This window comes from Budorcas taxicolor, chromosome 5 (assembly GCF_023091745.1).
Source record: "Budorcas taxicolor isolate Tak-1 chromosome 5, Takin1.1, whole genome shotgun sequence".
NCBI lineage: Eukaryota > Metazoa > Chordata > Mammalia > Artiodactyla > Bovidae > Budorcas > Budorcas taxicolor.
In genome coordinates, this window is record NC_068914.1 from 152,208,854 (window position 1) to 152,234,991 (window position 26,138).

The 26,138-nt window shown below is 55.3% G+C and overlaps 1 protein-coding gene across 1 annotated transcript in view; it reads left to right on the forward strand.

Annotated features, from left to right (window-relative positions):
• CACNA1C (calcium voltage-gated channel subunit alpha1 C) overlaps positions 1-26,138 on the forward strand; it is a 386,005-nt gene that overhangs the window by 276,195 nt on the left and 83,672 nt on the right. The window contains exons 8-10 of the mRNA XM_052641427.1: positions 100-203; positions 6,558-6,730; positions 21,915-22,005. Coding sequence (XP_052497387.1) covers positions 100-203; positions 6,558-6,730; positions 21,915-22,005 — 368 coding nt within the window. The remainder of the gene's footprint in view (positions 1-99; positions 204-6,557; positions 6,731-21,914; positions 22,006-26,138) is intronic.

A 26,138-nucleotide genomic window follows, 5' to 3' on the forward strand; every position in this document is an offset into this window, starting at 1 on the left:
AAGCCCCGGTCCCGGTGCCATCCATGGCGCCAGGCCTGGGGCAGTGGGCCGTGCTCGGCTGCTCCCGGAGCTACACTAACTCTGACCCCGTTCTTCCAGGTCAATGATGCCGTGGGAAGGGACTGGCCCTGGATCTATTTTGTCACATTAATCATCATAGGTTCATTCTTTGTTCTTAACTTGGTTCTCGGTGTCCTTAGCGGGTAAGCAGGACCAAGCAAGAAGGTCTCGACTTTTCCATTTACCTCGTTTTACTCTTTCTGCTCTTCCTGCCTCTATTCTTCTGGCTCTGATGAATCTGGGACGTGGGCCAGCCCGGGAGCCTTAAAGTGAATGTCCTTGGCCTGGCTGGACAGAGGTCAGAGGCGCAGGGAGGAACCCCCACCCCTGGTTTGGGCTGCAGTGAGAGGTACCTGGGCCCGCCTGTCTGCTGCCAGCCCTGCCCACGTCAGGCTGGACTGTCCAGGTGGGCAGGATGCTTCTCCGGGGACCTCGGGGGCATCTGGGCCCCTTGGTTTGGCAGAGGAATTGGAGGAAGATTCGTGGGCCGTCTACTCTGGCCCTCGTAGCAGCCTAGCAGACGGGCACCTGGGTCATCTGTCCAGCCTCCATCCAGGATCACTGGCAATGAGGACTCAGGCCCTCTTTACCCATGCTGATTGGGCCAGGAGTTTGAGCTAAAATGCAAATAAACCAAACAGACCGAGATTCCCTTCTCCTTAGCTCTGATCGCAGCCTGGGCTGCCCCGTCTGTGTCCCCCTCGGAAAGGAAGAGCACTCAGCTGTTTAAAGCTCCCGATTACAGAAGGAAAGAGGAGACTGAGCACGCTTTCCTTCTACTTTTCCTGCCCAGCTCCAAGTAGGAGGCCCTCCTGGTTTCGGCCTTGGCACAGATGAAGTTAAAAAGCAGTCGAGGCAGCAGGTGGCAGGGCCCAAGGAGCCCTGGGCGGCCACCCTGCCCCACAGCCCCACTGGACATCTCCTCGGCTCCCTTTCTTCTTTCCAAGCCCAAGCCAGCCACGCCAAGGCCACCCCTGAAGGCTCCCGTGACTCTCTGCTCCTGCACCATGTGGGGGAGGGGCCGCTGCTTCACAGCCTTTCCTCCGTCTCCGGGGATGTGTGTATGGGGGAAAGTCAGCCAAAGAGGAGGACGTCCCCCCTCTCCTGCCACAGTCCAAGGCCCCACAGTAGTGTCAGGGTCAGCCCTGGAAGTGGGGAAGGGACAGGGTTCCACCCTGACCTCACCCCTCCCCAACAGGAGGGCCATCAGAGGCCCCATCACACTGGCCACACAGTGGGGGGACCAGCACCCTCCGTCAGTCTGACAGCGATCCACAGGACAGTGGGTGCCCCCGTCAGCTGCCTGGAGGGTGGAAGGGCTTCCATTTTGTGTCCAACACAAGAAAATGGCCTGTTTATAGGGGGTCTCAGGGAGAGGGTTGGAAAAGTCAAACTCATCACCTCTCAGGGCAGAAATGTGGCTGCTCCAGCTCTGGCCTTCCTGGAGGCAGGAGGTTCTTAATGTTGCTCACCCAGCTGACAAAACAGGGATCGTGACCCCAGCCCCTCGGTCACCGTGAGAGCGGCACGTGGCTGTTTACGTCAGCGCCTCGGCGGGCAGCAGGCGCTCAGCAGCAGCGCCATCCCTACGGCAGTGCCGTCCCCACGGGGCTCGCTGTTTGCTCGGTGCTGTTGGAGCTGGACAGCTGAGCGGGGTCATCCCAGGTTAGACATGCTGCCTTCTGCTTCCAGGGACAAGGGAAGGCCCCCTGAGGAGCCGTGTGGCTTGTAGGGGTCCCCTCACTGGTCGGTGTTTGCACGAGACCCTGTCCCATCTCCCCATCACTGCCCGCAGACGAACATTGAGTGAGCTGGGCCTGTGATGTGCCAGCTTCTCAACCTGGGTAAAGGTGGCTCCACCTCCTCCCCCCAGAGATTAGGAGCAGGTCTGAGCAGTGAAGTCCCCCCAGAAATCTGCAGTGGAGGCTGAGGCATCGACCTCGAAGCCCCCTCGAGCAGGGGTCTGCCAAGTTATGCTCAGCCCCCCGAGGGGCACTCCTCCCCAGAGGTCAAAGCGGAGTCAGATGGCAGCAGTGCTAGGGGCAGCAGACTGGCCTTAAAGGATGGGTCTCAGCCCAGCTGAGTCTGAGAGAGTGAGTGAGTGGGTGGGCAGGCCCATGGGATTCTAGAACCCAGATCCACTCCCCTCCTGGGAGCTCAGCCCTCGATCGGTCTCCCTGGACCCCTCCCCACCCCAGCCCCCCAACACTGCTGCACCTCCCAAGCTTCCTGGGCCCCAGACACCCGCTTTGCCTGGACGCAGAGTGTCTGCAGGCGAGCAGCTCCCCTTCCTGGCCCGTCCAGAGGGCTGGCTGCCCAAGGAGAAGCCCAGAACCCGGCTGCTATTGACTGGGGATGTTTGGCATTGACCCCGTCTTGACCAGCCAGGACAGCAGTGTGGTAGTTCCCCCACCACCACCACCACCCCCGGATCACAACCATATGCCCGCTCGCCCTGTGGCCAACCTCCCAGAGTGCTTGGAAATGTCCAGGAGCTCACCGCGAGGCCCCTTCTTGGGTCGGTGTCCACTGTGAGGAGTTTGTCGGCAGGCTTCAGGCTTGGCGTCCTTGGTGGATCTGCTCACGTGCTGCCCACGCTGCCCGAGAGCTGATGCAAAGCACATGTCCACTCCACGGGGAAGAAAAGTGAGGTTTATATGTGGAAACTCCCCAGTTCTCACAGGTGGGGCCTGGAGGATCAGGATTTAACCCCCACATGTGGCCCCACGACCTTTGCTCCCATCCCCCACCCTCCACCATCTCCAAGCCCATCAGCCTGGTTAATCCCATGACTCCAAATTATGGCCAAGATGCAAGGGGGAGAGGCCACCTGTGGGCAGATGGGGGGCCCAGACCGAGGACCAGGGATCCTGGAGGAAGCTGGAGAACCCCTGCCCTGAGGGCCTCAGGCGGTCCTGAGCTGGAGGCCAGCAGCTGGTAAATGTGACAACCCTTGAGGGAGAGCAGAACCCCCCACCCCCAGGCAGCACTGCCATCTCGAAGTGTTTGGAGCTGGTGGCTGGGACCCTGAGTCCATCAGTTAAGGGTATTGTTCTTTCAGAGCCCAGCAGGGTGACTCATCCTGGTATATTCCTCCCTGCAGTCATGAAGGAAGGGCTCAGGACGCTTGGGGTCTCCTGCTCAGGAAGGCAGGAGAGCAACTCTGGAAAGGCTCCATTTTAAACGTGGAAGTCAGAGATTTTGGTCACTGGAGGGTTGGGCATCCTTTGTCTGGAAACCTATTCCTGCTGAGGCCAGATGGATCCATGTTGCTATCCATCTTGTGGATCTTTTCAAAATGCTTCCATGTTCATTACCTGTTGATCCTCATAAGTCTCAGAACCTCCAGAAATCTCGCCTCCCGCCCATTGGAACAGTGATCGCAACCACAAGATTCCGGAAACTGCACTAGAAGTTGCAATCGAGTGAAAGTCACTGGACCCTGGATTCTGGTCACTTTGTGGTTTTAAGTTGTTGCAAACAGAAAAGACGTATGTCTTCAGGTGACAAGGGGCCTGGGGTCTCTTAGAGGGTGGGCGCCCAGCTCTCCTTCCCCCGAGAGATAAGGCAGAGGGCCTGAGGGTGCAATGGGCACGTTGCGACATGGAAACAGCCCTGACCACCAGCCACAGTTAAGACCCACGTCAAGAAGCAGAAGCGCCGGACAAGCTGCCTCGCAGCTGGACAGAGGTGATGCTCACAACTCCCAGCAGGGTTGGTCCAACACTGAATTCGTGAACACCAACCTCTGTTCTTCGGGGGAAATACTGGGTTAGGTTCCTGTGAGCCTCTGGGCACAGCCTTGTCATCAGGACACAAGTTGTTGTTATGTGCGTCTATGTGAAGGCACCTTGTTTAAGGCATAGTGTTGGCTCATTCACACCACACTCTCCGCCGACAGCTTATAACTCAGGCCTGGATGGAGCTTGTCAGACACTTGAACATTCCCCAGAGGCACCTCCCAGCCCTCGAGCACGTAGGGTCATAGACCGCATAGCAGCTTTGTGCTTAGAGGCCATTTAATCAGAAAAATCACAACAAAAAGCACAAAATGCGGGAGACATGGCATCAGATGGGCTGTAAAAAGGCCCTCATTTGCAGTATGAGCTGCACCCAGGAGGTGGAGCCCCTTGTCTGACCTCAGCCGGGACCATGACCCCAGATCCTGCCTTACCACATGTCTGCGGTGACCACAAAGTCTCACGATGGATGGCGTGACTAACAAGGCTTAGAGAGGAGACAGGTCTGCAGACGCAGAGTCCATGGGTGATGAGGACCAGCTACACCGGTCATCGTGGGGCCTCGAGCCCGAGCCATGGCACCAACAGACCTTCCACATGTACCACTGGGAGATGTACAAACCGCACACCCAGAGTGGGCTCTCCACCACATCTGTGCCATCAGCCACTACTGGCACAGGACGTGCCCCTGCCTTCAGGCAGACGCCCCATGACTGACCCAGCAGTGTGAGACATCAGGACATCAGAAAGGAGATGAAGAGAGCCAGGTGCTTCCATCCTGCAGGTCCCTTATGGCGTGGGGCCTGCAGGGGGAACCCCCTCCCCTCCACGCGCCCTAAACCCCATGAGGACCTGGCCATGCTGCTTCTCCTCGCTCCCCTCACCCCCAGGAAAACTTATTTCCTCGTCTCCTGGGGATGTCTGTGTGGTTCCCAGAGGTCTCGGGTATGGATGGCAAGCTTCCACTCTGCAGAGCAGATGTCACCATGCATGACTGGGTCAGCTCCTGGCTCCAGGAGGAGGAAGACCTTAGCTACTCAGTCCCCTACAGCCCAAGCCTGCTGCACAAGGGACAGAGCTCCCAAGGGTAGGGAGTGGGGTGGAAGGATGGTCAAGGGGGCCTGGAGTTGCCGTCTTGGGTGGGGGCGCTCTGTGCAGTGACTCCAGGCAGCGAGCCCACAGGCCTGAGAGGAGTGGTGGGTGGGAGGGCTGGGCCTTTCTCCAGGCCCCTCCCCAACAGCAGGAGCTGAGGCCTCCCTCCATGTGGTCAGTGGGCAGCCGGGCCCCTTTTCCCCAGAGAAGGTAGGGGAGGTGCTGGCAGCTGGCAGGAAGCCCAGGAAGAGCAAGTTCAATCAGGCTGGAATTGGATTCAATCAGAGTGAAGGAGAACATCCCGTCTCAATCAGAGCATCATCAAAGCAGCAGTTGGCAAGAACTTGGAGCCTACGTCTCCCAACGGAAGTGTCCCCAGACCGTCCCGGCCCTGCCCCTCATGGTAAAGAGTGAAAACTGAGCTCCAGCAGCGAATGCAGACCCTGGCTGGTGGGTATGGGGGCTCCGGAGCTGAGTTGTCCTGCTCCTGGCTCACCTGTGTGCCCTGCCTTCCACGATGCCCGCCTGTGGAGTGTCTGCTGCTGCAGAATCCCTTCAGGTGGACTCTGCAGCCTCCCACTGTGAACTGCGCCTCCGCCGCTAAGAGAAGGAGTTGTGTCTCTACAGGAAGCTGAAATGCCCAGGGCATCCGCACATACCCCCAGGGTCCCAAGTACCACACACTGAGGCATGCACTGCTATTTATTTAGAAAAGGCACAGACTTGCCTCGAGAGTGAGACCCAGCCTCCTTGACCCCCTTCTTGGCCACCAGCCCCTCCTGGCTCAGAACATGAATTCAAAGTCAGAGAGAAAATAAGGACAGAATCACAGGAAACAGGAAAGAAGTAGACACTCCAAAATTCTTTAATAGGCCCTTCTTCCAGCAAATCCCAACCCAGTTTTAGCTTCTACTCTTTATTGCTTGAGACTGAATGCCCCATTTAACGTTTATATTGTCTTGACTTTATGCATTTTCCCATTCTGATTAGATTTCTTTTTTAACCCAAAGGGCAGCCACAGGACATTTTCTTGTGTTTGGAACCCTCTTTTGTCTCCCTCATGTGGCAAAGAACTTTCTCTAGATTAGAAACCCTCCAGGCTTGCTGAACCGGCAGAACATGCCCTAGAAATGAGAAGGGGTGGAGAGGTGAGCTCTCCTGGGCCTGACCTCAGTGACTATACCGGCCCACGTATAACGTTGAGAGGCAGAGCCCTGATCTGTAACATCTGACGACTTCTGCAGTGTAAATACCCCACCAGGGCTGACCTGAAGCCCCTGAGGAAGCACCTGGGTTGGCAGAGCCAGTGGAGGCGGGGGCAGGAGGGGCTTCAGCTAGACCCCAGCTCCTCGTCTTCCGGGGCAGTAATGGGGGTCCCTGATGGCTACTGTTCAGAAGGCCTTTCAGGTCACTGTGGGACGTCTATTGTGAGAGGCAGCTTGCAGTCATGGCCCAAAAAGAGGGGACATGAATTTGGTCCACCCGCTGCTCACGTCCCAAGTAAGGATGCCCCCCCCCCGCCAGCCATTTTATGAGAGCAGATCAGACCTGGGATGGGGGTCCATGCAGGTGGGGGCCGGCGGTGGGCTTCCCGTGTGATGCAGCTAACCCTTTGTTCCTCTTGCCCCATCTCTCCCGCCCTGCCCGCTTGGCGTCTCTCACCAGAGAGTTCTCCAAAGAGCGAGAGAAGGCCAAGGCCCGGGGCGACTTCCAGAAGCTGCGAGAGAAGCAGCAGCTGGAGGAGGACCTGAAGGGCTACCTGGACTGGATCACGCAGGCCGAGGACATCGACCCTGAGAATGAGGACGAGGGCCTGGACGAGGAGAAACCCCGAAACAGTGAGCGGCCTCCTGCAAGGGGCTGGGGACTGGGCTTGGGAGGGGGCGCTCAGGGAACAGAGGCTGCCCACCCCTGCCTCGCGGATGCATCCTTCTCGGCTCTCAGAAGTCAGTCCCACATGTGCAGCAGAGCCTCCCAGTCCTGCTGGAGCCTCTGGTCCGGAGACACTTTGCTCGATGGGGTTCTTTGTTTTCAATCCAACGTCCTCCTCCCAGCCCGGCTCCCTGGGCGGAGGGGTGGGCATCCTGCTCTGGGCTTGTTCAAAAGGGACCATCTCCACCTCCACCACCTGGAAAGCGTGGCCCTGTCCCTTTCCAAGCACCACTGTGCTCTCTCAGGGAAAAGAGCCAAAGGTTTCTCTCAAGGAGGTTCGATTCAAAGCTCCAGGGAGGTGCTAAACAGGAAGGTTGAAGAAACCCTGAGGGCTTTGGCAGAACAGCATCAGGTTTTAGAAATGGAGCCCAGTCCCTCTCTCTGGGGTTTCCCATGGCGGCTTACTGGCCAGGCTTTTGCTAGGATGGTAATGAGTGATGGATGGTATTGACTTGCAAGTGTTGAGGAGATAATGAATCATGGAAATCCAGGTTCATGGGACACGCCCAGTGGTTCTGAAATGTGGGCCCTGGACTGGCAGCACCAGCATCACTGGGGCACTTGCTGGAAATGCAGGCTCCTGACGCCTCCTCAGATCTGGTGGCTCCAGAGTGGGGCTCTGTGCTCTGTTCAGCCCCCAGTACCTGGGTTGTGGGGTGAACGTGGCCCTAACTGCCCTATGTCTCCTCTGACCTCTGTCTCTCTGACCCCAACCATGCTTTCCTCCTGTGGGTATCCTTCCCTCATGTTTCACACATTTGAATAAGGTCGTTTCTGGCCAAGGAATCCATAAGGTTAAACAGCTTGCTGCGTGGGTCAGGCAGGTAAGGGCGGGGAACCAAAGGGGCTTGGGGGCCAAGAGAGAGAAGGGAGACCCGCTGGGCTCTGGGGACCGATGGGGAGGCAGGGTGTCCATCACTGTATCCTTACGGAGGCCAGGAAGGCACAGGACGCATGTGTGCACGTGTGTTCTGACACGGTGTGTGGATACCCTGGCCATGTGCATGGCGTACATTGTGCTGGTTGCGCTCACGCTTCCTGGCTGGTTTCCAGCTGTTCCTGCTCGTTGGTGCCTAAGCTCTCGGTGGCAATCCGGGAGGAGGCGCGGGTGGAGGGAGAGGGCAGAGGACATGGCTGTGAGCAGAGAGCGGCCCGCCTTCCCTCACCTCAGACGTAGGTGGAACACATCCTCCAACGATGCCCTTTCTGGTGCCTCTGCTCAAGGGACACATACAGAATTAGAAAGTGCCCTGCCAGGGGCTGGTAACAACATGATTCAACAGCCCAAGGAGGGCTTCACGCTCTGCTAGGAGTTCAGCAGGCTGGAAGACAAGGCCTGGGATGGATTAGAACAGGAAGCGGCGACACGGCCAAGGGTCTTCCTGGGAAGATGCCCAGCAGAATCTTGCTGACGGATCGTGGACAAGGGGGTGGTCCATGGTGCCGAGTGATGTGTGAATGAGTGAGCTGGCCTGGGAGCTGAGGGCACCCCTGCCGCCAAGCACAGGAGTCGTCTCTGGACCCCAGTCTGCTCCCTGGTCAGGGCGGTGCTCAGTTCTCGACGGATGGCAGGAACAGGTTTCTTGCATGTTCACAGGGACATGTGTGTCCGTGGCCCACCCAGCACTGTGTGGCTATCCACAGAGACGCGGTGATCCCCTCTCCTCCAAGGACGGGGATGCTGCTCCCTGTCCTGCCCAGATGGGGGAGGCTCTGCTGCTGGAGCAGATCGAGTGCACAAGCCCCCCACCCCCATTTCTTACCGAGCTTTGGGGAGCACACGATGAACCGCCTACCCTTGTGAACAGAGTCTCTCTCAGGACCCTCTTGAGCCCAAATACAGATGAGCTCAGCCTGGAAGCTGCTGGCCTTCCCCAGGCTCTTTTCTCGGGGCCTGGGTCTGCTTCTGTCTTCAGCCTTGTCCCAGGAGGAGGACAGTACAGGGCCTGCCTGCTTCCATTGTGGAGATGGTTGTGGGGCAGTCCAGGGGTTGGGGCGCCAGGGAATGAGCGTCTTAAAAAGCAAGCCAAAGGGTGAAATAGAAACGCGTGAGGAACTGAACATGAGATGCTTGGGGGTGGAGCCAGAAGGTTCATCCAGAGGTGTGGGCTTCAGGAAAGTCCAATCAAGAGCAGAGTGGACGAGACTGAGGTGTTAAGGAGCTGGCCACCTAATGGATTTGAAGAAAAGGCAGGCCCCTGCCCAGAAACTATATTCTGATCTTCAGAACTTCGTAGTTTGCCCTTTGAAGCAAATACAAGGGGAGAGACACTGCTATATGTTTCCATCAAAGTAGCTGAAACGTGCCTTTGAAATTGCTAAAAGATTACAGTACAGCGTATCTGCCAGTCTTCAGCTCAAAGACTAAATAGTCTTTTCAGGAAAAGGGTGAAAGATATTGTCACTCTTGACCAATGGCTCTGGCCACTTCTGCCTTCGCCCCAGCCAGGAACCCCAGCGGCACTTAGGAGATGCCAGGTGTCCAGCTATGGTGATACAGCCATGACCCCAGGCAGGAAACTGCTCGTGATACGCCATTGCACAGTAGCTGAGCACACCCACAAGGAGCCCAGGTATACATTTGTGGAGGAAAAGCTGCAGACACCACCGAAGTCATAGAAAGAGCAGGGTTAGGGAAGGGAACAGAGAGAAAGTGCATTGTTTGAGGTGTTTCTCTAAGTAATCAGAGTCGATAAGGTGGCCAGTAAATTATATAAAAAATACGTTACAATATTCTGAGTTCATTCATCCTCCCTCCCACCCATCCATCCATTTCCCGATTAAAGGTCCACTCTGTACCACACACTGGAGAAGGCAATGGCAACCCACTCCAGTACTCTTGCCTGGAAAATCCCATGGGTGGAGGAGCCTGGTGGGCTGAAGTCCATGGGGTCGCAAAGAGTCGGACATGACTGAGCAACTTCAGTTTCACTTTTCAGTTTCATGCATTGAAGAAGGAAGTGGCAACCCACTCCAGTGTTCTTGCCTGGAGAATCCCAAGGATGGGGGAGCCTGGTGGGCTGCCGTCCATGGGGTCGCAAAGCGTCGGACATGACTGAAGCAACTTAGCAGCAGCAGCAGCAGCTGCGCCACATGCTGCTTCAGGCCCTGGGGACACAGCCCTCATGGAACAGGAATCCTTCTCTTCTTTCTTTCTCCTCCTCAAGATCAAAAATGCATGGATTAATTATTTGTGCGTGTGGGAATCTCTCTTTCATGCTGTTCAGACCATTTAAATGCAGCCCCAGCCCTCGAAGACAGACATTTGTGCGATGAGTGTGGAAAAGACGGACAGACCGTGGAACCAAACGACTGAGTTTCCACAAAGACAAGCAGATTAAATATATATTCCGTGTATTCAGCTCTGCTCCCAGGAGCCCCTTTGCAGTCCCCATGCAGCAGCAGAGCCACGTGGCTTCCACCCGCCCTGCCAAGTCTGGATCGTGTATTGTTGAAACACAGAGATTGGAGGGCTTCCAAGAGCAGAGGCTGCCCTCAGAAGGGCCCAGTGGGGCTCAAAAGCAGGGATCTGAACATCACTGGTCCACACTGTACACGTGTCCAAGGCACAGGCATCATTATTTGAGCTTTTTTACATTTTGATGAATGCAAATGGTGTGTTCCTTGGACGTACTCATTCTCACGGCTGCCACACACCTGAAATGCCGAGACAGAGTTCTGGTCAGACGGCCAGAGGGACACTAGCGAAAGTTTTTCTCCTCAACTCCCTTCTTACTCTGGCCCCTAAGTGACCGTCTTAGAAGCCATCCTAACCCTACACCCCGCGGGGAGAGCAGATGCCTCTCCAGCCCGTCGCCTTTAGCTCGTTCTAGATGGTAATGGACAGGGAGGCCTGGCGTGCTGCAATTCATGGGGTCCCAAGGAGTCGGACACGACTGAGCGACTAAACTGAACTGAACAGTGCCTTGGGGTTGTAGGGGAATGGCTCACCCGGCTGGTGAGACAAGGCGTCAGGCACAAACTGAGCCCCACGGTGAGCACCAGCATCCGATCCCTGGGCCATGCAGTGAGGCTGTTTCATGGATCCTTCCAGGCTGCTGGGAACGATTCCCCTGGGTGGGTCCTGGGGGCCCATGTCATTCATGTGCAGAACCACACTCAGGAATCTGGTCAGAACAAGGACAGGGGCAGGGGTTTCTCCAAGGGCAGTCCACGCGAGAGGGAGCAATCTGGCTGCTCTGCTGTCGGGCCCAGTCTGGGAACGGGGCCCCATCGAGTGTACGGCCCCAAGAGGACAGTGTTCCGTGAAGGTCATCAAGGGAGGCGAGGGACAGTAGACTGTCCTGTTTCCAACAACATCCCGGGTGGTAGCAGGACAAGAAAGAAAGCCGCTCACTGAGATTCATAAAAGTATACATCCTTTGTAATTTAGATGTGATTCATGTGAGTTCATCCAACTGACTGAACTCACTCCCAGCAAAGAGGTCTGCAGGGGACTTTCACTGGACAGAGCTTTGATGAAAGGTTTATCCTCTCAAAAGATATACATTTCAGTTTTCATAAGGTTCTTCAGTGTTAGGGGTTTTTAACAAAAAATAAAGATATTTTTAAATATCTAGTCACAGGAGCCATTGATGGTCACTAAATTCATATTCTAAAACTGACTTGCTAAGCATAATGTCGGTTTTGACACACAGACCCAAAGTCGTGCTCAGGGGGCTTCAGAATGTGCCTGGTGCAGGCACACAAACCCCCCAAGGTTAGAGGTCAAGAGAAAACAAAAACGCGGGCCAGAAGCTGGTAAGCACTGATTCCAGCTGCACAGAAACTTGTCTGTGCCTCTACTTGGGGATGAGATAATAGATCTGCTCTCAACAGCTGGCTGATGAGGTGAAAAGCCCTAATTATATGCTTGACAGGCCAGTTTTAAGGGGGAAAGCCTTTGTTTACCTTCTGAATTCCAAGCTTCAAATCAGCCGGTCAACTCTTACATCTCATGTCAGTGACTCATGAGATAGGATAACGATATCCAGCATCAGGTCAATCACTGTGTCAACAAAATTCTCTGAAAATAACAGCATGTACACACACACACACACACACACACACCAGGGGTAAACACACACACCAGGCGCATGGATATGCACACATGTCCCCACACCATATACACAGGCAAGAAGAAACTGAGGACCCTTTCTCAACAAGAACATTCAGAATTACAGTTTTATTGTATTTGCTGATATTCAATACTGGCTCCAGCTACAATGAGAAGCTTGATGGGTCGCTTGCTGTGCCCCAGCAGACACAGAAAGATCGGGCTTCCACCTGGGAGCAGGGGCACATCTTCTTGGTGTGGCCAGCAGCGAGGGTCCTGGCCCTCTTGCCCTCGGCTCCCTCCGCCGTTCTGCAGTGATTGGGCAGCTGATCTGGTCCGTCACTGACCATCAGGCGGAGTATCCGAGGTTTTCGCCAAGAGGGCACCAGGCTTCAGTTAGACTTGTAGAGCTTCTTCTTGAGCCCCTTAGGTGGTCTAAAACCTTTTCCATTCGTTGCAGCTTCCACTAATCCCTTACTGGATTCTATCCGTGTATTATGTCGTCCCTTGATTAGATCAGAAATGTGCACACAGCCGGCCCTCACCCGACTGGAGGCTGGAGCTTATGGTCTGCACAGTGCGGCGGTGTGCTGTGTTGTACACTGAACAGGAGCTGAGAACCACAGGTCTCCAGACTCCCAGGCCCTGCCCACCGGCCGATGGGCAGTTCTCCCCTCTCGGTTTCCTTGTCTGTAAAAGTGGGGAGTCAGATCAGACAGCTGCAAAGACCCGTTTCAGGATCGGGTGTGGTTTCTGTTGTTCGAAGCTGACACATGTCAGCTTTAGCCCTGGGAGTTTAGAGAAACCTCCAGTCCATCAGACCCCAGAGGACTTCAGTTGATTTCAGACTCCTGGAACTTGCTCTGGGTCTCCCGTAGGAGTCCCCTGAACCCTGGAAGCAAGCTGATTCTTCCAAAGACCTTCCTGGAGCCTGGTATCCTCTGTCCCCCCTCACCTGCAGAGCCCAGCTCCACCATCTTCCTTAGGAACCACCCCGCTCTGAGCCCTCCTTGGGCACCCCTCCCCTTCCACCCTTCCCCCTCCTCTCCTTGCCCTGCCTTTTTGACCCCAGATGCCTGCTCCATGCCTGCCTGGTGACACTGATCTACATGACCTGTTGTACCTGTTTATCCATCTTCCTCCTGCTGGGCTGTGCAACTGGAGTGAGAGGGGAGGTTCACATCCCCAGAATTGTCATACAGCCTGGCGGATCAACCAACAGTGAATATGGAAAAGGGGTGGGAGGCCTGGAAATCTGTGAAAGTCCACCATTGGGAACAGGTGACCCGGACCCGCCTTGTCACTGTGTCAGGCTAAAACCAGACAGGACCAGATATCTGGCCCGCAGAGGCCACAGAATGAAGCAGACACACCAATTAATTTGTCATCTTCCGTGTCTTGTCTTCAACACTTCTGTCTGACTTCTGCAAGAGAACAGACTACTCCTCGATGTTTTTCTTCATGTACCAACCGGTTCTTCCCTTTCTTCTTCAAATACATTCAGAGAAGTGCCAGAAATATCTTTATTTTATTTCTCTCTCCGTGAGGCCAGCTAGCTGTCTACAGGGGCAGTTGAGAAAGGGTTAAGAGAGGACCCAGAGCAAGTTCCCAGCTGTTTCTTTAGGACTGGAAAGCTGAATACATTTAAGGCTTGAAAAGGTCAACTCCCTTCCAAGGGGCAGAGGTTTGATTTCATCCATCGTGTGGTCTTGGGCATAACGCTCATTTCATTCACTGGTAGAGATGGAGATTTATGGACTAAATGTTATCACAAGCAGAGACTTAATGAGATCTCAGCTGCGTCTCCTGGGCGGAGTGGAAAGCAGCCATTTTGGTAATAAATAGAGAACGGCTTCTAATTTGTAAATTCCTCTTTCCGTTGCTAAGTCTAATCAGATCAGTGAAACTGGAGGGAATTGTTGACGACCCAAGATGATTTTCCATGCCTTAATCTGTCCAGGAAGCATTACTTCTAATGGAAGCAGCTTGCTTCTCTGGCAGCGGTAGGGGATGACATTTCTCATTAGACTAACTCAATTGTTGCCTATTAAAAAATATGTTTAGCCCCAAATCTATTTAAAAGCAAACTGGAACCGAGGCCCCGTATCACTCTACTAGTCTCCCTGCTTCATAGAAGCAGAAATTCTTTCCGAATGAGCCACAGACCTCTCTCTGTAGCAGGGCCATCCTGAAGGGTCCACGGCCTGTGTGATGTCATCCTGACCCAACAGAAGTGTCCAGAGTAGGGTTCAGTGGACCACCAGGCAGTCAGGTGTGCTCACAGCCTCTCTGGCACGGCAGAGAGCAGGTTGGGAGAATAGAACCCAGTCTCTGGCGGACCCTGCAGTTGAAGGTTAAAAAGGAGAATTAAGGGGGCTCCAAAGGAGAAGAGCAAAGCTCTTTTCTTGAGTCCTGCTTGAATCTTTTTTTTTCATGCGTGTAATAACAGTTCAAGGATTTTACAAAGTGTCTTCTCACAAGCTGTTAAGCATTTCCAGGGCAGAGACCCTGTCAGAATAGGTGACTGTTCTTGCACAGTAGGGATATCATGAATATTCATGAAAGTCTGACCACCTTGACAACCAGGGCCCCAAAGGGAACGTGGTGTCTGCAGCCCTCCTAGGGGAGCGGCTGAGAACACGTCCACCATCACCAACCAGTCCTCAGACTCCAGGTGACCGTTCAGATCACAGCAGCTGGTCCTGAGGTCCTTCTCTTGGGCCTGCATTTTTGCTTTTTCATCCCCAATAAGTCCATCTGGTGTCTGGGCAATATGCGCACACAGAGAAGTATTACTCTAACCCGTGTTACCTTGAATCCTCATTTAACCCTCCAAGATCCGTATTATGGTCTCTCTTTTTTTTTTTTCAAATTGATTGATTTTTGGCCATGCTGGGTCTTTGTTGCTCTGCAGACTTTTCTCTCGTTGCAGCAAGTAAGGGCTGCTCCTCATTGCAGTGCACCAGCTTCTCACTGCGGAGGCTTCCCTTGTTGCAAAGCATGGGCTCTGGGGCACGTGGGCTTCAGCAGTTGTGGCACACAGGCTCAATAGTTGTGCTGCACGGGCTTAGTTGCTCCTTGGTGTGTGGGGTCTTCCCAAACCGGGGCTCAAACCCTTGTCTCCTGCACTGGCTGGCAGATTCTTTACCACTGAGCCACCAGGAAAGCCCCATATTGTCTCAGTTTTCTTTTTAGATGAAAAAACTGAGGTTCAGATCATTTTCCCAAGAGGATCATTTCGGGCAGCCCCAGAAATAGATGTCGCAAGTCTGGAGACAGAGACTATGTCCCCTAACCACCTTATCTGCACTAAACCATCCCAGGGTCTGCACAGAATGTGGGCTCAGCCCTTCCCTGTCCCTGAACTCGACCTCTGGCAGCCCCCGTGGATGTGGTCCTGACGGGGCCTGACCAGTGCAAGAGGGGAGCAAGGCCTCCGGTCTAGAACGCATTCTAGAGCAGGTTCTGGAGCAGTCTTGCTGAGAAAGATGTGGATGATTAAAGCATCGAGAGAACCAGGATGCAGAAGAACCTGACAAGCACCCGCAGGGAGAGCCGCATGATCAATTAAAGGGGAGGACGTGGAGGGGCGGGGAGGGGGTGGCTGACGGATGTGCTGACCGCTGATCGCAGGTTCATTCAGGGAGTTATGGGGCTTGAGGCACCACGGGTTTGGGAGCTAAAATGACTCACTTCGCATAAATGCCTGCAGTTCAAGGCTGAAATCTGCTCTCCTGCTGAGGGGGAGGCGAGGCTGAAGCCTCATGAGGAAGCCCTGCTCTTGTTAGGACAGCCCCATCGTGGGTGCCCATGACCTTCAGGATTTTGCTGGACCCCCGTAGGGCCGCCCTGGGGAATCTGACTCAGGCCAAAGTTATCACGAGCAGCAGAAAATAGGGAAGCAGGTGGAGACCAAGAAGAAAGAGAGAGAGACAAAGCACACCCTGAGCTCTGCAGGCCCCCGTGGACAGCACATGCAGGGCACAAGTGTGAGGCCTGGACCTTCAGGAGGGAGCCAGGGCAAGCCTGGGCTTGGTCAGGATGACTGAGGTGGGCTTTTGGCCCCTCTGTGATGTGAGTAAAGTGCAGGCAAGAAAAGGTGGCAGTGCTGGCTGGTAGAAAAGGGGCCAGACCTCCAGCTCTAATTAGCTGTGTGACCTTGGGCGAGTCACTGGCCCCCTCTGTACCTCACTGGTCTCCACTGTCAAAGGAAGGGCTGCTCTGCCTTTCTAGCCCTGCAACACATGTAGGCCTTGGCAGGGAAACCAAGCCACAGAGGAGGGACGTAACAGACCCCAGGTCTCAGAGATCCAAAATGCAAAGTGAGTGAGTGAAAGTCACTCAGCCATGTCCGACTCTTTGTGACCCCATGGACTATACAGTCCATGGAATTCTCCAGGCCAGAATACTGGAGTGGGTAGCCTTTCCCTTCTCCAGGGGATCTTCCCAACCCAGGGATCGAACCCAGGTCTCCCGCATTTCAGGCTGACTCTTTACCAGCTGAGTTACAAGGGAAGCCCCCAAAGTGCAGAACCAGGGTCCAAATACAAGCCACTGGCTCCAGGGCCCAGGCTCCGGCCCAGCGGCACCCTGGGCAAGGTTGCATAGTACCTGACTTCTCCCGGGACCCCCACCCATACTCTCTACCCGCCTTCTCCTTCTCCCAGTGACCCTAGCACGTCCACAGGCCTCCTCTTCTCTCCTGATCGGGAAGAACTTGTCTGATGTACATGATGGCAGACTTGGCTTGACACAGGCTGGGGTTCAAATCCCAGATCTCACGAGCTGCTCTGCTCACTTTGGATAAGCTGCTTCATTCTCTCAGCCTCAGTTTCCTGATCTATGAAATGGGAGCGTGTAATGGGGCCATATACTCTCTCATCGAGTTGTTCTGAGGCTTGAGTTAGGTCTGGTGCGTCGCTGGCAGGTAGCAGGTGATGGAAGACCTAGCTGTTATCATGACCCTGCTGTAGAGCTGTTATGATCCTGGCCTTACTATCGTCTGTCCCAAGAGAATCCAAGGCCCTAAAATGGAAGAATGACATGGTGGACACCGTCCAGCTGGGCTGGGGCTGGGCTGGAGAGGGACTGGGGGGACACAGCCATTCTCTGTCCCTCACGTATCACTCCACACGGGTGACCCTCTGCTGAGCCTGGCCTTGGAATCTAGAACATCATCTCTAACCTAAAAGCAGCTTTATGCCTAAAACAGCTGATTTCCAGAGGCATCCTGCACAGAAGGGTCCCCATTACCACCTCTCTCACCCCCGAGAGTGGCAGTGAGCTGTGTCCCTCAGGGGCTGGGGGCGAGGGGGGTGTCTAGCCCCTCCTGTTTGCCCAGCATCCCCAGGGCCTGAGGATGCCCAACACAGCCCCTTCATCCCTCAGGACGGTGGGGCCGGGTGGGAAGAGAAGTGGGTGCCCAAGTGCAGCCCTCTAGCTGCACGGTCCCCCCGCCCCGTCCTAACTGAGGTGGCCGCCGCAGTGGCACCGTGACTGTGGGGAGAGATTTTCTGCTTGAGAGTGCCAGGTGTTTATGGCCTGCTGGGAGCCCAGCGACCTGGTTTTCTCCTCCGGATGGCGGCTGCAGACCAAGGGCGGGCGTTTCGGCCTCCTCCGGTTTATGGCAGTAATAATAATTATTGCGACAGCATGTCGTGCTTACACTGTGCCTTTTTAATAAGGCCACTTTGTTTGGCTTCTCAATATTTAATCCTGTTTTGTATTTACTTTCTGATGGCTTAGAATGAGCCCGGTCTTAACTGCTTCTGGGGAGGTAGCCCTGCGGGGCCCGGGCACTCAGGACACTGCCGAGGAGGCACTGGGGGCGGCGTGACCTTCCACCCAGACGGGCCCCACAGCTGGCACCACTTACCTTCTCTCTCCCCAACCCTTCGCTCTTTTGTCTGCAATCTGCTTTTCCTCTCCTGCCTCGTCTCTTTCTTTGCCTTGGAAGAGACTGTCAGCTCAGCCTCTGATCAATTTATTCTTGTAAGAGATGAAGACCATGAGCCACAGATTATCATGTAACCTAGTTGGAACGGTCCCGTGGCCTGGCCAAGGCTAGGGTAGCGCTGGTGATTCCTAGACCCACAGTGCAATGCCAGGGAGGTTCCCAGGAGCCTGAGCTAGGCAGAGACTGGGAGGAGGCTCCTATACCCCACAGCCTCTGACCATGTGTGGCCATAGGCTGGACCTCCCCAGCTGCAGAGAAGAAGTGAGGGATAACTCTCGAGTTACTTTTCCTGCAGGAGAAAAGGAAGCCAAATGAAATGTGACATGGTTCCCTCCACCCCAAGAGGGTCCTGGGGCAGTAACCCCACCCAGGATGTCCGTCCTGTCCTGCCTGGGGCTCAAGCCATGCCCCCAGTGATGCCCTGGCTCCCTGGTGCCTCCGAGAAGGTCAGCCTGCAGGGTCACTGGAGTGCAGTTGCCCTGGATGCTGCCTGACAGAGCCAGGAAGGCCCTGGACTCAGGCCAGTGTCCCCTGCTCCACCCACTCTCATCTGGACAGCAAATCTCCCCCCATCACTGGGTTCACACCGCTTACCCGGCCCGCACCCAGAGGCATGTGGGTCAGGTCCTGACAACAAACAGATTTGACAACAGGGCAGTTTAAGAGCGGGCTCACAAAGATGCAGGCACCAGGGGTGACAGCCCCAAACAGGCTCTGCTGGCACTGTCCTTCGAGCTGTCTGCAAAGGTCAGCCTCCCGGGTCCTGGGCAGAGGAGCAGCTGAAGGACAAACCCTAAGACACCAGCCCAGGGGAGCAGCCCTGAAACCCCCAGACACCAGCTGCTGTAATTGCACAACCAGTACCTTTAAGACCTGAAAAAGAGTCCATGTGTACGTGCTGAATCACTTCAGTCATGTCCAACTCTGTGTGACCCAATGAACTGTAGCCCACCAGACTCCTCTGTCCATGGGAGTCTCCAGACAAGAATACTGGAGTGGGTTGCCATGCCTTCCTCCAAGGGATCTCCCCAACCCAGGGATCAAACCCCCGTCTCTGACATTTCCTACACTGGAGGCAGGTCCTTTACCACTAACTATCACCTGGGAAGTCCCTTACTCCCTAGCCCTTGTTCAGTTCAGTTCAGTCACTCAGTCATGTCTGACTTTTTGTGACCCCATGGACTGCAGCATGCCAGGCTTCCCTGTCCATGACCAACTCCCAGAGCTTGCTCAAACTCATGTTCATCGAGTCGGTGATGCCATCAAACCATCTCATCCTCTGGCGTCCCCTTCTCCTCCTGCCTTCAATTTTTCCCAGCATCAGAGTCTTTTCCAATGAGTGAGTTCTTCGCATCAGGTGGCCAAAGTACTAGAGCTTCAGCTTCAGCATCAGTCCTTCCAGTGAATATTCAGGACGATTTCCTTTAGGATTGACTGGTTTGATCTCCTTGTTATGTCCATTCATTTATTTTTTAAATCCCATGTATAAGTGCTAACATATAGTGTTTGTCTTTCTCTGACTTATTTCACCAAGCGTAATGTCCTCCAGGTCCATCAAAGTTGTTTTAAGCTTTGTATTGTGAAAATAAGTCCATTTCTCCTTTACATATGCTGAAAAGAACCCTGATCCATTTCTTCTCATGGTCTAGTCTTCAGGATTCCCACTAACAAGCAGAGATGAGGTGGTCCTGCCTGGGAAGCCCTCTCTTCAAAGTCACCCCATCTGCCGGTGCAGACGACTCTTCTGTGGGAGTCCTTCCTTCTCCCCAGGATCCGTGGTCCTGTGTAGTTAGTTCATGTGATCTGGAGTTTGGGTCCTGTTTTGTTAAGTGTTCTTACATGTTTTGGTTTATTGCTTTTTAGCATTTCTTCAGTTTTATTTTCGGAAATGAGCCCGACGTCCCGCGTGGATGCCGAGTCCCATTTCTTTCTTTCCCCATGGCTGACCTGAGCTCTGCCCATGTCTTATTCCTGGTTTTTGACTCTGATGTCTTATCTGTGAAAGGAGGCACCTGGTGTGCCTGCTTGATCAGAAGGAAGGAGAGTTTCTTGGTGGCTTGGTCTAATCGCCCCCAGAAACCTGTGGTGACGTACCCCACACCGCATGCCAGTAACCGTGCTGGTGCCCACAGGGCACGGCAGGAGCCTGCTTCTCCTGGGTGTGTGTGTGTGTGTGTGTGTGCGTGCATGTGTGTGTGCGTGTGTGTGTGTGTGTGCATGTGCGTGCAGAGGGAGGGTGGCCTGTCCCACCCAAATCCACCACTGTCCCTTCCAGCCTATAAAGTCAGTGACCATGACAACCGCAGCAGCTGACCCCTGAGAGGGCCTTTCCTTTGAAGATTGCCGGCCAAGGTTATAGGTACTCTCAGTGCAGCTGTAGACAGTGAGATCCAGCAGCACCAGGTGACTGCACCCCACATTCTGTGATGCCCCAGAGCCTGCCTGGCTGTTGGAACCCCATCTCGTCCGGTGTGTAGCCCGGGGCCATCAAACTGAGCACAGCGCGGGGGCCGAGACCCCTGTGCTCCAGCCCAAGCCCCTAACCACTGTGTGAGCCAGCTCCTGGCCCTCCCCTGGGCCTCACCTCCCTGTCCTGTGACGAGAAGACTGGGCGACTCCCTTGCAATGACGTCTGGATTTGTTTCCACCCGAGTTTGTGGAAAAGGACTCAAGGGTGGATACAGGACAGTCAGGCTTACGGAGTCGCCGGCTTCCCAGTTGTGTCTTCGCGTTCTGGGAATGAGTCTCTCTCACCTCCCCTTGACTTCATTCAAAAGGAAAGAAACCAAGGAAAAGCCACATCCAGCAACATCCCCCACCCAACCAGGAGACTTATCCGGATGGCATGCTCCGTTCTGGCGGCAGACCCCTGGGTACTGGTCCTTGTTCCACATCTCCAGATGCCCCACCCCAACCAGTGCGGGTTCTGGGGCCACTGGGGCTCCTGACCTGCCCTGGATGAGGGTGCCCCGCTGCAAGCAGAGCTGAGCCAGGACCAAGGATGTGGCGGCCGTGCTAGATAACAAGGATGGGGAAGATAAGGACGCTGTGTGTGGCATGTTAGAAGGGTCAGAGAAGCTGGAAAAGAACGAGAGGAATTCTTTGGGGATATACTTTTATTTGGAATAAAAAATAGTAATAGAAGAAAGAGGATGAGATGGTTGGATGGCATCACTGACTCAACGGACATGAGTTTGAGGAAACTCCTAGAGGCAGTGAAGGACAGGGAAGCCTGGTGTGTTGCAGTCCACGGGGACGCAAAGAGTTGGACACGACTGAGCGACCGAACAACAACAATGAAAGGAGTCTCTTCTAAGCCACTGACCTGGGCTCCAAGCTAGAAGGGCCCGGTCGCCCTGGAAATCCAGCGCCACCACCTCAGGGGAGCCTGGAGACAGACTGGGCGGGTCGGCCATCATGGAGGCGGACAGACTGTGTCCTGGGCCAGCCCACTGAGATACTGTGGGGAGATGGTGTCCCTGCGTGTGTCTTCAGGCCACGTCTCACCTTAGTTTGCTGGGTCCAACATGGAGGCCTCTCATTCCCACGTATGCAGGGCTGACCTGAGTCCTGAACACAGCACTGGACGCGGCTACACCCCTCGAGCTCTGTTTCAGGCTCCGTCCTGGATGGAATCAACCCAGTGACCAGGACTCAGGCCGAGGGCCAGATCCTCCTCTGATCCATCGAGGAGCCACACCCTTGGCAAAGACACCCTTTCCACGGACAGGCTGGACCCTAAATGTGGGGACGAAGCCCCTTAGAATAGAGCTGGAAAGAAGAAAAATAAAATATCATCGTGAGAGCTCTTCTTTTTATATGGAGGAATGGATGCAAAAGGGAAAGGAGAAGCAGCTTGTCCAAGGGCATGGAGTTGATGGTAGAGGAGGGACTGAGCGGGGCATCCTCGGGGGCCTCCTCCCACCGTCCCACTTGGGGTGTCCTGGGCAGCAAGGGCCACCATAGACAGGCAGCAGGTGTGTCAGTCAGGACCGCAGACCTGCCAGGCACGGCCAGGGCTCCCCTCCCGACCGGGCTGCAGACTAACCCCTCTCTCCTTCCCTCCACGACCCTGCAGTGAGCATGCCCACCAGTGAGACCGAGTCTGTCAACACCGAAAACGTGGCTGGAGGGGACATCGAGGGAGAGAGCTGCGGGGCCAGGCTGGCGTGAGTAGTCTCGGGAATGGGGCCCGTGGTCCCGGGAGGGAGTGAGCATGGCCCTGGCTGGGGGTTGCTCTGCACTTCCCAGGAGTTTGACTTTGGATTTTGAGCCCCTTTCCATCCCATCAGGGAAACAGAGTGTGTGTCTCTTTGGGAGTGGGGGCATACATGTGTTGCGGGGGCCTTGAAGTCTGTTTCTTCCCAGCCCCGCAACCCATTTCTCCAGATCAGCTTTGTGAGGGTCCCTGGGTCCTGCTAAGCACCCTTTCATTTCTGATAAATGTGACCCAGGAGATAGGCAAACTGGCAAAAAAAACACTCTGGGAGAAGTGGTCTTACTTACGGCTTCCACCCGGGGAAGGGAGCACGGTTGTCTGTCATGCAGACTCAGCTATGAAAGTTCACCAGTGCCAGCCAGGCAAGTGGCCACCTCCCCGAACATGAGCCCCAGCCCCCGGCTTCCTGAGCAGACTTGGGTCCGGGGCTGGGCCAGGTGTGTGGAGGGACAGCACACACGGACGGTCACCATCACCTCTAAGCTCCGTCCTAAAAATGGACACCAACAGGCCCTAGGAGATGTCCCCCAGCAAGAAATGAAAGGAAAATGGCTTAACTGCTAAAAATAAGCACACTGCTGGGTTCCGTTCTCAGAGTCTCAAAAAGCAGAGTCCACAAACTGTAAGCTGGGTTCCATCCGGGGTCAGGCTGACCCTGAGGGTGGTCCATCCCTTTTGGAAGTAGGAGCTGCTTGCCCCTGTTTCCAGGGATGTAAGACTCACCCTGGAAACTAAAAGGAACAGCAGACAGAGGGCTTGGAGGAGGACCAGCCCCACATCGGCTGAGTGTCTGAGTCGCTCCGTTGTGGGAACGGCATCCTCATTGACCTCTGCCCCTGAAATGCCTTTGTATCTGGGTGATCCCGGCCCTCGCGAGGCGGTCCCCTTGTGGGTGCCTCTCATCTGAGCCGGGCCAGCCTTTGAGCAAGTAGGGAGCAGGAACAGACGGTTTCCAGGGTGCACGGGTCTTGCCATCACTCCCCGCTACAGCAGCACCAGGGAATCTGTGCTGCTGAGTCCCAGCGATGTGGGGAAGCAGTTATTGTCAAGCTGTTGTTAAAATATGGGGCTAATTACGTTCAAAGCAGCAGGGTGAGCCCTCCCCTCTTCCCTCCTTTTAGAACCACACAAACAAGCTGTCAGGATTATGGACATGGGCCTGGCCTGCCATGGTTGAGAAGGTGAATGGCAGGTCCCCAAAGGGATGGAGGAATGGTGACGAGCACTCTACCCTCTGGCTCTGGGCCCAAGTGACAGGCCAGGGGAGACCAGAGCACTGGCGCCCACAAGCCTGTCCCCACAGCGGGGGCTAGCAGCTTCAGGATGTGCCATACAACCCTCCAGGACTTGGCAGGAATGAACAGCAGTTCCCATAATCACCTGTGTTAGTGCTCCTACTGTGTGCAGATAAAGTGCCTGGCCCCAGCACCAGGATTATAGTGTGTCCTTCATAAACTGTCATCTTTCCCCAGTGGCTTCAGACAGCCCTGGGAGAAAACCATCAGCGTTCCTGGTGGGGACGTGGCGTTAACACCAGGGGCTGAAGCCAAGTGAGATGAGCAGGGAGAGGCCAGCCTTTCTGAAGCTGAGAACACACAGCCTGAGTAGCAGGATGAGGATTTCTGTGTCATGAGAGGCCTGGCTGAAGATGCTTCCAAGGGGATGGGGCTGACAGAAAGCGGCCACAAGGTGATGTTTTGTGGGGAGGGGGCAGACAGGCAGGGGAGGGGATGAGAGGAGGGAGCCATCCGTTGAGTCTGAAGACGGAAAAGATATGGACGCTGAAGTCACCAGTGGGGCTGCAAGGCGTGGGAGCCGGGGTTCCCCTCTGGGGCGCAAGCTAGAGGCCTCCGTTTAGAAATGAAGGATGCGGCTACATGGCACTGACACCAAGGCTCCTAACCAGGGCGGAAGGCCGGGGCTGAAGGCGGGGAAGTGTTCAGACACTTTTTTTAGAAGTAAAAGAGCAAGTAAGTGAAACAGATGGAGAGGTGCCAGGAGACCAGAAGCACAGGCCCGGAGGCCACTGGAGAAGGATGTCCAGCCTGAGCCCTTCGTTTGTACCCCATCTGGGCAGCATGCCCGCTCGGTGCCAGGCCATGGGGACACAGGACCTGAGACCATGGTGACACCACCCCGCCTGGAACTCACAGCCTGGTGTAGAAGTGACAGTGGGCGTCACTGTGATTTGGGATAAGCGTTCGGAAGGCAACTTCCGTGGGAGAGTGGCCATGAGAGAAGCAGGCTGTGCTGTGTTAAATTGCAGGCCCCAGCCCAGGTGGCAGGCAAGGTCCACAGATCTGCCGGAAGGAAGAATCAGAAACAAGCTTCCAACTCTGACACCAGGAACGATGTGCACCTCCCCACAGGCATAAGCTCAGGGGTGCGGGACGGCGCGGGAGGGAAAGGCTGGAGAGGCCCCGAGAGGAGGCCGAGATCTCAGGGCCAAGCGGCAGCCAGACATGGGCTCAGGGAGGGGTCCCAGGATGAGGCCAAGACCTCGGGGCCGAGTGGAGGCCACAGGGAGCCTGATGCCAAAAGTGTGAGGTCAGCCTTGAGTGGGGTCTATGCAGTGGGACCCTCGGAGGACAGACAGTAGAGTGGCCCGTGTGAGGCTGGCCGAGCATGCCCAGAGTCTGCGTCATGCTGAGGGCGACATGGATGTGGCACGGGGCCCGGCGGCTGTGGCATTGGCCTGGGGTGGTGGTGGTGTTCAGTCGCTCAGTCGTGTCCGACTCTTCTCGAACCCATGGGCTGCAGCACGCCAGGCTTCCCTGTCCATCACCAACTCCCAGAGCTTGCTCTAACTCATCTCCATTGAGTCAGTGATGCCATACCACCATCTCATCCTCTGTCGTCCCCTTCTCCTCCTGCCCTCAATCTTTCCCAGCATCAGGGTCTTTTCCAATGAGTCATCTCTCCACATCAGGTGGCCAAAGTATTGGAGCTTCAGCTTCAGCGTCAGTCCTTCCAATGAATATTCAGGACTGATTTCCTTTAGCATTGACTGGTTGGATCTCCTTTCTGGCCAAGGGACTCTCATGAGTCTTCTCCAGCACCAGAGCTCCTGAGGGCTGGGTAGGGGCTAGGTGATGGGGAGGACCCAGCGGGGGTTGATCAGGCTCTGGGGAAGAGCAGAGGGAAGGGGCCTCTGGCCAGAAATGCAGAGAAGCCAGTCCAGCCCCAGTCTTTGAGGCGAGGCTCTGTGAGGAGGGTGTCTGGGCCCAGCCCTCTGGCTGTACCAGCTGTGCACAGAGTCGAGGAGGTCAACGGAGACAAGTGTCACCCATGAAAGACCAGCAGTCCTTCCGACTGATGATCAGGCAAATTAGGAGGATTCGGGAAAGGAGGGTTCCAAACAAAGCAGCAGGCAGGCGTCCAGGGCTCCAGACTCGAATACGGCGAGAGGCTAACTGTGGAAGGTGCTCCCAAGAAGTTCAAATATTTGACCAAGAATGACAAACACAAACTGAATAACTGAAGGAAGCAGAGGGAGTTCTGAGCGTGTCTTGCTTTCCGCCCCCAAGGAGGTGTGTCCTGGAGGCCTGGACAGAGGAGGCAGCTGGGCTTCAGGCCCACTCAGTGGGCTGTGCATGGTCTTAGGTGCGAGTCCTCTGTTCTCCACCTGCCGCTCTTCAGGAGTCCACATAAAACACGGGATGGGAATCAACCTCGCAGAGCAGGGACCAGGGGAGCCCAACACCATCTGAACAGGTGGTGCCCAGCGGGGTCTGGAGCTCTGGGGCCTCCAGTGTCTGCAGACTCGCTGGGATTGAGGGCTTGAAGCCCATGAGAAGACAGTAGCAGCTGCACTGCCAGAGAACAGGGTGAGGGGTGGGCACAGTGCCCACAGGTGCCCCACCCGCCTGCCTACCAGCAAGATAGCCAGTTCTCCAAACCCAGAGCCAGTGGTCACTGCCCAGGGCTTGAGGACAGCAGAGACCAGATCCCTCTGGCTCCATGAAGCACACTGACCCTCCTGCATGGGGAGCGTGAGATCTTTGGCTTCCCAAGAGCCAGGCTCTCCTTTGTCTCCAGACACCTGCCCTCAAGGACCCCCTTCTTACCTGAGGGGCTCAACTA